The sequence below is a fragment of the Bufo bufo genome, chromosome 2 (assembly GCF_905171765.1).
Source record: "Bufo bufo chromosome 2, aBufBuf1.1, whole genome shotgun sequence".
Lineage (NCBI taxonomy): Eukaryota > Metazoa > Chordata > Amphibia > Anura > Bufonidae > Bufo > Bufo bufo.
In genome coordinates this window covers 794,173,673-794,188,090 of record NC_053390.1, presented here as the reverse complement: position 1 = coordinate 794,188,090, position 14,418 = coordinate 794,173,673, and the positions used below count along the sequence as shown (strand labels likewise).

At 42.0% G+C, this 14,418-nt stretch overlaps 1 protein-coding gene across 4 annotated transcripts in view; it reads left to right on the top strand.

Annotated features, from left to right (window-relative positions):
* REEP1 (receptor accessory protein 1) overlaps positions 1 to 14,418 on the top strand; it is a 95,188-nt gene that overhangs the window by 58,539 nt on the left and 22,231 nt on the right. The window contains exons 8-10 of one of the 4 annotated variants that reach the window (XM_040419271.1): positions 6,441 to 6,583; positions 7,270 to 7,326; positions 11,879 to 11,924. In XM_040419271.1, the coding sequence (XP_040275205.1) occupies positions 6,441 to 6,583; positions 7,270 to 7,293 (167 nt within the window). In that variant the 3' untranslated portion in view covers positions 7,294 to 7,326; positions 11,879 to 11,924. Of the gene's footprint in view, positions 1 to 6,440; positions 6,584 to 7,269; positions 7,327 to 11,878; positions 12,017 to 14,418 lie in introns of those variants that run through there. The other 3 variants (XM_040419270.1, XM_040419272.1, XM_040419269.1) reach the window with 3 other exon arrangements.

Here is a 14,418-nt window from a genome sequence, read left to right as displayed (position 1 = left end):
CAAGTGCAAGTGCTCGGCAATGTCCAGCACCCAATAGAGGTGCACCTGAAAAGTGGTGTTTAAAAGTCGCTTAGAGCTGCCGTAGATTTCTGTTTAGGTGCAAGGACTGCTGGATAATGTCCCTAATTTATGATGAGGCCTGAGTCTTATCATAAATTAGATGCATCCTCCAGCAATGCAGGGGATATTAAGACCGGCGCAGATAGCACCGTTCTTGATAAATCTCCCCTTATGTGTCCACCAGGCCATTCAAACAGGGGAGCACAGACTCCCATTCTTGTGATCAGCAGGGGCCCCATCAATTCGACCCCCACTGATCAGACACTTATCCCTGATCCTGTGATGTAACGTAAAGTGAATTCAAAAGATATGAGAATGAATAGGCTTACGCAGGCTGAGTGAATAAATATATTTACTAAGTGTGAGTAAATATACAATAACACAAACAAATCACATACAGAATAATAAAAAGTGAATAAATATATTTACTAAGTGTGATTAAAGAGGACCTTTCACCGATTCTTACCCTATGAACTAACTATACAGACATGTGGAGCGGTGCCCGGGGATCTCACTGTACTTACTATTATCCCCGGGCGCCGCTCCGTTCTCCTGCTATGCCCTCCGGTATCTCCGTTCCCTAAGTTATGGTAGGCGGAGTCTGCTCTAGCGCTGGCCAATCGCATTGCAGAGCTCACAGCTTGGGAGAAAATAACCTCCCAGGCTGTGAGCTCTGCGCTGCGATTGGCCAGCGCTAGAGCAGACTCCGCCTACCATAACTTAGGGACTGGAACCTCCGCCTACTATAACTTAGTGAGCGGAGATACCGGAGGGCATAACGGGAGAACGGAGCGGCGCCCAGGGATAATAGTAAGTGCAGTGAGATCCCCGGGCGCCGCTCTACATGTCTGTATAGTTAGTTCATAGGGTAAGAATCGGTGAAAGGTCCTCTTTAAATATACAATAACACAAACAAATCACATACAGAATAATAAAAAGTGAATAAACATCACTAGCCTAAATCTGTGGTAGGGTTCCAGTCGATCATGCTATAACACATGGCTGTCTACCAAGTTAGAACACATGACCGACACCCTTAGGGTGTACAATAGCTAGGGCAAATCAATACTTACATCCTATCTAGGCTGAAGTGCCTGGTCGAAGCCAGATTAATTGTTAGTGCAGACCACAGTTATTCCCATCAGGCCCTCCTCCAGTGTGTAACAAGCATGTCGTTGAGATTACTCAGGAATGTGTTCTTATGAGCACAGTGGGGGATGGGTACTATCTCTAACCCGCTACCTTGCAAGGCACATCATTACACAGAATGGTAATAATAAAAAGGGAACAGAATTGGGGTTCTAAAACTTACTTGGGGAGGAGAGAGTGACTTTTAATAGTTTGCTAGGGTCCCAGCATTTTCAAGTAACACCCGTGACAGGGGGTGTGTACTTTCTGCTGGAGCTCTCTCCCTATCAGGGCTCAGGAGTCAATTGAAGGATGGAACTGAGCATGTGTGACCACCTCTGTGAAGTGGACAGAGAAATAAGAAAAAGAACAAACAGCAGGTAGCGCTACAGATACATGTTACTATAGAACTGACCATGTGTGTCCACGTCTGTGAAGTGGACAGAGAAATAAGGAAAAGGACAAACAGCAGGTGGCGCTATACAGATAGATTTCAGTGAATAGCTCACTGGCTGTACTATATTTTTAATTACATGCAATTACAAAAGTATTCAGATCCACATGTTGGTTTGAAAACTGTGGAACATTTTTCGTGGGACAACCCCCTTTGAATTTTTAAAACAAATCTTGAGTATGTTCACATGATGCAGTCAAATTGTAGTTTATTGATGCAATTATGAAAAAACTTTTTTTTTCTGGTATATCAGTGTTCTGTCTTCATACACGTTCACACAGTGTGCAGTCTGACATTCAGCATAAACCATTCCTGGCTTCCAAATAAGAGGACTGTTCTTTGTAGTCTAACTTGTTTATTGGTCAACAGGTTGTACAAGTGTGCCATTGATCGGCAAATCAGGATTGTTGGTAAAACAGATATGCTTTTACAAGGATGGTGGAGTTTAAGAAGGAGATATGCAAAAGGACAGCTCGATATTGCCCTTAATGAGCGGCGTTGTCTATGCCTCAGCTTCTAGGAATAGGATTAGTGGAATGAGGATGATGAGGGTTAGGTAGTGGTTAAAATGGCTTTCCAGGACTTTATTGATGACCATAAAGGTCCAACTCCTGCCGATCAGCCGACTGAAGGGGCTACGGTACTCTGCCAAGCTATGGTACCTTTATTGTTTACCAGGCATAGCGCCATACATTTGGTTGTGGCTGTTCCTGGTATTGCAGTTAAGTCCCCTTCACTTGAATGATACCGAGTTGCAGTACCAGACGCAGCCACTACCAAATGTATGGCGCTATGCCCGGTAAATAGTTAAAGGGGTTGTCCAAGTTATATTTATATGTTCCCGTACACTTGTATAGGAGATATCCGTCCCATTGAAATGGGATTGTCTATTGTCAGAGAGCTTTGCCCCCTTTAGCCATCTGATATTGATGACCTGTGCAAAGTCCCAGAAAACCCCTTTAAAATATCGCCTACTGGTCTTGGCAAGTTGGGGATCGGTCCCCAGCTGAGAGAGTCAATGGCAGACCTAATGGAAGAGACCTCCGGACTATACGTTAGGAGCTATACACCAAACACCGTGTGAATGGAGCCCAACAGGCAGTTTTGAAGTGGGTTTTGTGCGACTTCTACCTGGATGTAAACATACATCAAATGAAAATGTAAGAATTGTTTTCCTTATTTATGTGACTTTATGGGGCAAATTTAATATATTTTTTCTTTTTTTTCCTATGTACCAATGATCTGGGGCCTAATGTAAGTGTTACAGGTCTGCATGATAGTGTAGAAGTCTTTTAACCATTTTGTTGTGTATTAAAGGGATTCTACTTCTCCGCCTAAAGAATACTTACCACCCCTGGGCACCATTTTACAGTTTATATTTAGTTATAACTTAAAGGGCATCTGTCAGCAGTTTTGTACCTATGACACTGGCTGACCCGTTACATGTGCACTTGGCAGCTGAAGGCATCTGTGTTGGTCCCATCTTCATATGTGTCATCATTACTGAGAAAAATGATGTTTTAATTAGGGATGAGCAAATCGACTTCGGATGAAACATCCGTAGTCGATTCGCATAATACCTCGTTTAAATACTGTACGGAGCGAGCGCTCTGTACAGTATTAGAATGTATTGGCTCGTATGATTCGAAGTTATTACTTTGCGAAGTCTCGTGAGACTTCACACAATAACTTGATAAATTAATTTCTACTGTAAAAAAACATTTCCTGAACTCGGGTTCGGTCGCAAGGTGCCGCTTGGAACCGAACCCGAGTTTGGGAAATGGGTTTTTACAGTAGAAATGTATGAAGTTATTACCAGAAGTCTTGCGAGACTTAGCGAAGTAATAACTTTGGCTCATAGGAGCCAATACATTCTAATACTGTACGGAGCGCTCGCTCTGTACAGTATTCAAACGAAGTATTAAGCAAATCGACTTTGGATGTTTCATCCAAAGTCGATTCGCTCCTCCCTAGTTTTAATATATGCAAATGAGCCTCTCGGAGCAACAGGGGCGTTGCCATTACACCTAGAGGCTCTGCTCTCTCTGCAGCTGCCGCGCCCTCTGCACTGTGATTGACAGGACCAGACAGAGAAAACATCACACCTGTCCCTGTCATAGTGCAGAGGGCGTGGCAGTTGCAGAAAAAGCAGACCCTCTAGGTGTAATGGTAACGCCCCCGTTGCTCCCAGAGGCTCATTTGCATATATAAAAACTCAGCAATCTGGACACATATGAACATGGGACCAACACAGATGCCTTCAGCTGCCGAGTGCACATATAACAGGTCAGCCAGTGTCATAGGTACAAAACTGCTGACAGATGTCCTTTAAAAGGTTTAGCAAGTGTGTATTATACTCCAGAGCTGCACTCACTATTCTGCTGTTGCAGTCACTGTGTATTGTACATACATTACTTATCCTGTACTGATCCTGAGTTACATCCTGTATTATACTCCAGAGCTGCACTCAGTATTCTGCTGGTTGTCATTGGAAACTCTTAATAAACCTTGTTGCCAGACAGCTTATACGAGATCCAGGACTTTAGTATTGGTGAGCTGTCCTGAGGGTAGGTCGTGTCAGATCGGTAGCGGTCTGACTCCCAGCACCCCCACGGATCAGCTGTTTGAAGGGGCCATGTTGTTGGGCAAGCTCTGTAGTCTCTTCAACACTAGACACAGTGCTATACATTCTTTAATGGCCGTCCCCCTCACTTTAGAGCTGCTATAAACCGCAACACCACAGCCACTACAAAATGTATGGCACTTTAGGTAGTCGAGAATAAAAAGACTGCAATGCTTGCCCAAGCACCGCACCCCCTTCAAAGAACTAATCAGTGGGGGTGCTGGGATTCGAATCCCTACCAATCTGATATTGTTGACCTATGACCTAAGTATTAGCCATCAATAGTAAAGTCCCAGACAACTCCTTTACTCTAATACTTCAATATGGTGCCTGTGTAATGGTAGAATCCCTTTAAAGACTGACCAGTGTGATTCCCAGTAACCAGCAAGTCAAGTTCCCCGGCCTTGATCCTCTTATAACACACGCTTCAATGTTGAAATTGCAACACTAATAAGGAAAAGTCGTGGAATTGGAAATCACGATCAGTAGATATGTTAATAATAGACATGTTAATGATATGCAAATGATAAAAAATGTAAACAAAATATTCAAAACATCTCAATTAATTTTATATCGAGTATGAGCACCACACACAGAAATACACACACTTACACGCCTTGGCATGCTATCCATGAGGTTATTAATGGTTGTCTGAAGAATGTTCTACCACGCTGAATGCACTTGGGTACGGAAATCATCAAGATCCGCTGCTGGCAGCTTCCTTTTTAATTGCCGACCAATGATGTCCCAGATGTGCTTTATTGGAGTCAAGTCTGGAGATGTCCTAGGCCATGGTAGCACATTCAGGTCACGCAGTTTTCTCACAGTAGCACGGGCCGGGCGTGGGCCTGTTGAAAAACATCTCCTTTGGAGAAATGGCCACACAACTGGTTCCATGACCAAATCACTGTAATAAGCTGTTAGTGTACCTGAATTGAAGGCTAGATGGGTCCTACTGCTAATCCCGGGAGTCGGACCAGTGTGATGTTCCCTTGTGAAGGCCTCTTCATCGTGTTGCCCACAAGTCAAAAGCAGGACTCATCACTGAAGAGGATAGAGCTCCATTACAGCCTCCAGGGCTTAAGATGTGACGTCTAATTTCATTTGCAGTCTACAGAATGGATCACTACACGCCATTCTTCTAATCAGACGATCCCTCGCCTCTGTGCACCTCTTGCTGTCATTCCAGTGCGTCGTTGTACTCCCAACCACGGGAACAGGCTCAATTTGCAACAAGGGGATGACGACGAGCAGGAGGCATCACATAATCATCTCACATGACTTGATCCGATTTTTGAGGTTTCATGTGACAAAAAAACTTTTTCAATCTGGCTTTTATGTTCCTCTCACATGCCACAGATTGGAGCTAGGTGCTTGAAAATTTAATCATCTGCAAATCTAAGCAACACCTGCTAGTTCCTCTATTTTCCTAACTCTATGGCTTTTCCTTCTTGGTGTTGCAATTTCGATGTTGAGGAGAGTATATTAACATTGCTACTGGCTTCTATCATAATTTATGCCCTGTCTGGAAAAATAAGGGTAATATTTGGAAAGGTTCCCATCTCCATTTAATGGTAGTTATTAAGTGTTTGACAACATTCAGACTTGGATTGCGCTCAAGTCCTATCCACTCTGGAATAGGATTGCATTTAAAGAGCAGTCGTCATTTTGGGGCAGGATTTCCAAAAACATTGTTAAATATTTTTATTACGAGAGGAACTCCATTTTATCAGTCAGTGCAAACGTCTATACACCCCAGTTGCATTAGTTTGTACACTGTCAGTTAAAACTTTGCTTTTAGCGTAGATGTAAAAAATAAAGTATCATCTTTGGCCTCCTGGAAGATTTTCACCTCCCCTAGAATGTGAGAGGATCTTCTGTGTCCATAGCTATAGTTCTGTTTATACAAGAGTGTGACCATCCAGGGTTCTGTAGTTTTTGTTCTTTTTGAAGTATGTTTGTATAATTTTTTTGTTTTTGACAAAATCACACGTTATAACCCTTGTTTGCAAAGTTATTGCCCCTTCTTGTGACTAAAACTCATTTTTTTGTGTAGAGAATTGGACTGACCTGACTAACATCAGATATTCCATAACCTGCTCGTTATGCAGCGTTTTACCTTTTGACTATATTCATATTTATTTAATGTGTAGCTTGATGTAAACACTGCCGTAGAGGTGGATCAGTGTGAGACAACCAGTGACACATCCTATGAGACACAGGAAATTATTTCAGATGAAGAAGATGATGGTGGAATTGTTATACTGAAGCAGCCCCCTATACACAAACCACCACGGAAGAAGGACCGACCTGTTGAGGTATGGGATGTAGATGCTCGGTTCTTCGAGTTCCTCTGCCATTTGAATCTTTTTAATTTAAACTATAGACTTCTAGAAAATGCTAATGAGTCATGTCTTAAGAGTCTGGTGGGTAGGGCCCCAATCTTCTGGACCCCCACTAATGAGACTCTTTTGAATGGGTTTGATAATTCACATTCATCTTAGTGAAGAGGTCCTACTCCATAAGAACCAGTCCCACGGCTCATTGATTATCAGGATCGGTGTGTTGAGATTGGTCATGGAAGAACATTAATATATTATCAAGTAGTAGAAAGAAGCGCATTCCTCTCCATGTATCAGCAAGCTTTGGTGGATACACGGTTCTTCTGATTTGGTAAAAAGAAGGTGCTCTCCACCAACATGCTACCTACTTGACCAAGAATTTGTGTGGGATGTAGGAAGTGCTGATTCTGAAAACAATTTAATCAGCGGTGTGTAGAGACCCCATAGCAAACATACATATGAGATCCCTTTCAGGTGCTGCATGGCACCGCCAAGTTCATTGACGCTCCCAATCCTTTCTAATGACTTTTTGACATTTTCAAATGTGGAATACGTCTCTACTTTTCTGTTTTTAGTTATAAAATGACTTCTTAGACTTTAAGTCCTTCAGTACAGAGAACGGAATCTTAACTATTTCATTTGCTTTTTGTCAAATTAATCAGGGGATAAAGAGTGGAGACCACTGATGTCATGAGCCCCAGTTTAATCAAAAGGACTAGGTGATGTACAGGAGCAGTGCATGGTGCCTTCAAGGATTATGTTCTGCTTTATTGTAGTAATATCATGCATGGAGCTAAGGAGATGTTGACCCATGGATCATGTAAACTAGTATATGATCGCCGCTGTCCATAGCTATAGTTCTGTTTATACAAGAGTGTGATCATCCAGGGTTCTGTCGTTTTTGTTGCATGGTGCCTTCAAGGATTATGTTCTGCTTTATTGTAGTAATATCATGCATGGAGCTAAGGAGATGTTCACATGATCCATGGGTCAACTAGTATATGTTGACTTCCAAATGTTATCAGGTGGGTTGCCAACTGATGTTCTATTGCAGTGATCTCCAAACTATGTTCTCCTACTGGTTCAAAACAACAGTTCCCATCATGTTATGAAAGTCATGGCAGTGATCTGCATCAATTCTACGATATTTGCACGGATGAGTTCAATATGTTTACTGGTGCTGTGATAAGGATGGACAACATGATGGCAACAGTTGATTGACCCCTAACACTCTTGTCTGGAATCTCCTGATACATTAGTGCACTTCTGGTGCAAAATATGAACCATGGATATAGAAAGAGAAAAATAATTGCAATCCAGTCATGGGTAGAACAAATTAAAAAATATATAAATATTTTTTTTTTTTTTTTGCTGCGTCATGTTTTGCTGCATAGGTCTCCTGTTTTTTTTTTGGGCACCTATGTCCATTATGGTCGCTTCATGTAGACAAAAAAATAGTAAATTCTTGTGGGAGGGTTGAGTCTCATGGGTCTTTTTTGGGGGTTCAACCCCTACATTAAACACAAGCCTACTTTTGATACCATTTGCAAAAGTGAAAGTATTGTAATTTACAGTACAACAAAATAGATGGTAAAATTCTACAAATGTTTAACTCTGTGGCATGTCCGTTATCTTCCATGTGGTGGACACTCAGTAAAATCCACCACAAAATCCACATGAAGGACACAGATTTGCAGTAATTTTGGCAGTGGAATTTTTCTGCTGTGTGTGAACTTACCCTAAGATTCGTAGACATGACAATTAATTTATTATGGAGCAATATATCATCCTGTGTGCCACCGTATTCTCTACTAGAATATCTCTGTAATATGGCAGGTGATGGAACATATCACCGTTCTTTCTCAAGAACATCTGATGGATAAGTGAAAAATGACAGAATACAAAAAGGTAGAAGGTATAACAAGAGCATGCCTCAAAGGTAATATTGTAGTGCTGAGATGGTGGTCAGACTCAGAAGCTCACCTGTCTGGGTTCTGCTATGGTATTTGGCATATAGAGTCAAGTCAACTGGACTCTGAGAGGGTAATGGTAGACAACTTCAGACGCAAACACTTGGGATTGTGTCTCAGCGAATGTGACCATCACTGGAAAAATCTTCTCTTTTGGAGCATTGCTATATGCATCTTCCATAAAAGATGACTAATACCAGATTTTAAAATATGGCTGGGATGCCATCTGGTTTATAGGAATCAAAACCACATGAAAGTAGAAAGCATGGAAGTGACGTGTTTCAGCATTGGATCAGGCCATATGATGAAGGTACTGGCAGCCTAATTATGGCTCTGGTCCAATGCTGGACCATGTAACCACCAAGTTTTTTAGTCTAGTGTCCGTCATCTTTTTTTTCTCACTGAGGGTCAGAATGATGGATAAAGGCCGTGGTTCGTTAGAGGAAGACTATTTATTATAGCGACTAACTAACGTGTTTATTTGTTATATTGCATTTGCACCATAAATGGAAGCCCTTGAATGGGATCCCATAGTTTCCATGGGCCATTGCATACGGGTCTTTTGTAGAAGACAATCCTTTTATGTCTATCCTGACGCGATAATATAACCTGACACCATAGAAACCATGAAACAATGTATAATTTGGACATTGGTCCATAAATAAGGCCTCTTGCACATGGCATGTTCTGTTTGCTATGGTATCTCCACGAGCCACTGTATTCTATAAAAGTGGCCATTTAATAGCTGTTGGCTGAATAGCTATTCCTCCTGACACCCCATACACATCGACAGGGTTGCCAATCAGAATTTTTTTATTTTTGTGGACAACTTATGCCAAAAATCACAGACAGACAACATTTTTTACGGACAAATTGGAAAACTATAATGAATGATAAAGCTCATAAGTAATGCATGTCTATAGCTCAATATACTGATATGAACTCACTACCAGCAATTGCTGTGAGCTGTAAAGTGATGATGATTACCACCAAAAAAATCTACTCAAGTACCACCAGCCACACAAAAAAAAAAAATCATGGACACATCTATTTTTTTTTCACGGACACAAGAAAAAAGTTGACTATTTTTACAGACTGTCCAGAAATTTCTGGATACCCCTGGCTTATCTCCTTTGAGAACAAAAATCAATATGCCCAACTTTTTTTTTTTTTTTAAAACATCAGCCGAGCATCCAATACATGGTAGATGGTCAGCTGGTCCCTACTCAAACCGGTAGGCCTGGCTGACCTTAGTCTAATGTGCATATCCACTGTGGCAGTGTGGCTGCCAGAGTGCCAGAGAGGTGGCAACGGAGCTGTCAGAATGTCAGTTATGGGACAACAGAACTTCCAGAATTCCACTAAAATAGTGTATTTGGGAGGGAAACTAAAGTCTGGGAACGTTGGGTCTTTCCCTCTGATTCTCAGACAATTGGGTGGTTAATGAAGCTCATCCAACAAGGCTTCCAGTTTAGGAAGCGCCAGTCTGTGTTAGCGGAGTATGGGAGCAGCACCATACATATGGTATGAATTGTGACTTCATGTGTGAGGAACTAGGTGGTAGTCTCAGGTCCTGGTAGTAAGTAACCAGAGGGACGAGGATTTTGTTTGCGTTTCCTGAGAGTGATGTGACCCTGTGTTTTGGAGTGCACCCTGTGACGTGACCACCTGTTAGCCGTGTGAATGAGGCTTCATAACAAAAATTGGAATGGGGCCCCCACTCCACCATGACCGCTCTCAGCAGGAGTTCAGAAAAGCTTATGATTGGCTTTCCTAATGGACAGAGCTAATGCAGACAGTGGTTTCACAATACAGGGAAAATGATAGTTGGATAGTGGGCACACAGTGATGTAATAATAGTGGGGAAATAGACACCGTGATGTCACAATATAGGTATAATGGACAGAGTGATGTCACAGTACAGGGATAATGAACACAGTGATGTCACCGTACAGGGATAATGTGCACAGTGATGTCACCGTACAGGGATAATGTGCACAGTGATGTCACAGTACAGGGATAATGTGCACAGTGATGTCACAGTACAGAAATAATGTGCACAGTGACATCACCGTACAGGGATAATGTGCACAGTGATGTCACAGTACAGGGATAATGGACACAGTGATGTCACAGTACAGGGATAATGGACACAGTGATGTCACAGTACAGGGATAATGAACACAGTGATGTCACAGTACAGGGATAATGGACACAGTGATGTCACAGTACAGGGATAATGAACACAGTGATGTCACAGTACAGGGATAATGAACACAGTGATGTCACAGTACAGGGATGATGGACACAGTGATGTCACAGTACAGGGATAATGAACACAGTGATGTCACAGTACAGAGATAATGAACACAGTGATGTCACAGTACAGGGATAATGAACACAGTGATGTCACAGTACAGGGATAATGAACACGGTGATGTCACAGTACAGTGGTAATGTACACAGTGACGTCACAGTACAGGGATAATGAACACGGTGATGTCACAGTACAGGTATAATGCACACAGTGATGTCACAGTACAGGGATAGGTCCCATAGCGATTGCTATGTCTGCTACCCTGGTAGTTACGCTCATGTTTATGGCTCTCTAAAGAATACAAAGGTATAGGTCATAGGTGTGGAAGGCATGGCACGTGGGGCAGTCAAAAGGGATTCAAAAATCTCCCAGATAAGAGGTAAGCATGGTGAGCAAATTATACTCAGTAATAGACATAGTATAGGCTGACTGATACTATTGGGTCCAAACCTTGTAAAAATTGTCTGTAGTGTGACGATGCATATTATTATTTTTTGTAAGGGAGGGGCAGCCCTCTTGTAGCCAGAGCTAAGACCCCGTGAAGAGGAGCTCTTGTTCTTACACCTTACATCGGTGCCCTTTGACTGCCAAGTTAGGGTTTATTCTGTTGGAAAATGCTTCAGTGCCAAGATATTTTACACGCAGTAGAAGCTGATTACAGCAGAAAACTCGGCAAGTGTTTAATTCAGCGCCAGTACTGATATAGGTGCTCTCAAAATATGTTGTAGGTTTCACTATTACTCTTTTGGCCTCTATAATCTTCAAAGGAACATAGTACCTTACGTTCTGGTCCACCCCTCAAGATGACATGATGTAATGTTTGTGGCCGCCCAGTATGTGCCAACTGTAAGATTGTCCAGACTCATTACATCCATTTCCATGTATGTGTCTTTCTTGTGAAGACCTAGACTTGAGATAAAGATCAACTCCTGCACCCTCTCCACCCCTCTCTCCCATTCCTTTCCTTGGTTGATATATCTTCAGACACAGGAGAGACCGAACAGAAGGTCGCTCAGTCTCCACCGAAAGCAGCTTCCGTGAAAAGACCAGAAGACTCCAGGAGCAGAACAAGCTTAAAAAAGCCGCAGTAAGACTCCATTAACCATGACACTGCTGGTTAATGTGAGTATGACACCTGCCATTTCTATGTCTTGGAGATGACAAACGCATGATATGCATTATGTGACGTTAGGGTTTACAAGGTCTCCCTTCTCATGATTTGCTTGTTTTCTCAACACCTTTGCATCCTTTAAATTTTGCTTTCTATTTGTACACTTTTCATGGATGAAGTTGGTTGGTTTTGTGGCCCATGGACAGACCCTTGTTCCACTGATGATAATACCAATGTCATACCGCCCTCTCATCAACAAGACATTCATGAAAACAAGTAAAAAGTGACACCACTCACATCGTCTAAGCTAGGCAAATTATGGCATATCTGTAGAGTTACAAGAATGAAGAGGCCAACGTCATTTTGACAGTGGCTCTGTACAACACCATTCCTGACCTCTCACAGATAACTCAATCTGTCTTTGAAAACTTTGCCGAAACACAAAAATGGTGGAAAAATGTAAGACATGGAGATATTTATGCTGTAGGTGTTAGATCCAACCCTAAGTTGTTGTTTTTCTATCTTGTGACATTGGTAAAGCCGATCTTGAGAAAGGTTGTACTGATTTCACAGGACAGGATCCGATTCCTGCAGAAAGACATAATGGGTTCGCGTGATACCAGCCGTACTCTGCTTACAAGAAATATCAATTATGCATTGACCTACTTTACTGCTTTGCTTTTGTGCCAGTAAATCACAACGACTTGTGGTGTAACTGAGCAAAAGTGTTAAATTCAGCTTTTTCTCAGTATAGGCAAAAGCACCTCACCTCGTAATGCTGGTTTTAGATAGCCAGCTTACAGAAAATCCCTTGCATGTAGTCCTCTTCTATTCCACCAGAAGAACCAGTGCCACAGCGATGAGATTTAGCATTTCGTTCTTTGCAAAAAAAAAGCCAACAGCATGAAACCGAGTGGTCAGACTACTGCACGACATGCTGACTTTTTATGTAGGTGCTTTACAGTATGTTACTTGGGACTTTGTGACCAAATGTTCTACACAATTTCATCCACTTGTGGGGAAATAAGGTCCTACATTAGAGTACTTTGTGTAGGAGCCTGAGGCGGAACTAAGCGCTACGTACGTTTCTGTGGTACCTTACTGAAAGGTGCAAGGCCAGAGCATTTTCTTCTGGTGGATGAGAAAAGGACAACACACGAGGGATTGCTTTCGCGTCTGCCAATACCGTTGAGTGGTGATCTTGCTTTGGAAAATTTTTGGTGGACTCCTACTTCTCCACTTTTCACCTGCTCATTTGGCAAATAAGACACGGTCACAAAATGTTAATTCATTGTATTCTACAGCTTCTTCTCAGTGTTCACACCCTCTTCAACATCTAAAGTCTTACGTACTGTGAGGCCACCATTTCTGTGCAGCAACTCTACAACCAGCCTCCTTAGTTCTTCCAAGAAGGGGGAGAACATCCTTAGAAGGCTCTAGGGTAGAAGTTGTCAGGTAACATGGAGGCTGATCAGCAAAGACATCAGCACCATATTAAGTCATGGGGTTACAGAAGGGTTCCAACTCCGGTCAAAACTCATATTTTTAGTATTTGTCCAGAATTTCACTAGCTTCAAACGAGGAGAGTGTTTACAGCAGCAGAACAGCAATCAATAGCAATTATATCTTCCTGACCAATATAAGTCCAATATGTATCATTACCAATAGGTCAGAATAGTTCCCTAATGCATTTTGCTCCACTTGTGTATTAAGATCCCATGTGGTTTCGGTAATAATCTGGATTCATGCTTATGGCAAAACTGACCTGAGAGGATAGATTACCTCTTCGGACTCATCGGTCATATGAATATGAAATACGGCGACTGCAGAAGATTAGACAAAATGGCTGCAAATATTCCTTACTGCCTCTCTGCGGTTGTGATTGTATTTGGACGCTGCCATTGCTACATTCATTGGCGCTGCCTTAGATTTGTAAAAGAAAAAAAAAAAAGTTGTGATCCTAAAAAGAATTCTGGACCTATGGAGATTAAACAAGATTAAACTGTAGCTGTAGTTATGAAAAGTTTTGACATGTCTTCATGACATCATAAGTTTTAAGAGGTGTTGTGTGGGTGCTGCGACCACCACGATTACTTAAACGAAAGGGTATAAGCGGTAAGCAGAAAGGTGTACTCCTTCAGCTGTGATTGGCTCTGCTTGGCTGATCCTCGGAGGCGGGTTTAGCAGTGTCTGGGATAATAGAAAATATGAGTCTGTATATTGCTCTGTTTGAATCTCCAAGGAGAGTCAAGCAAATTAGCGATTTTGTCCCTTTGTTTTAGAGATCATGGAGGTCTCGGCAAACTTCTGATGTCACTTTAACATATCAAAAGTTTACTGAAACTACAGGTACGCTTTAAAATGAGAGGCACACTTTCTTGCCCTAGTTTTATTAAGCTCTTCATCATCCGAA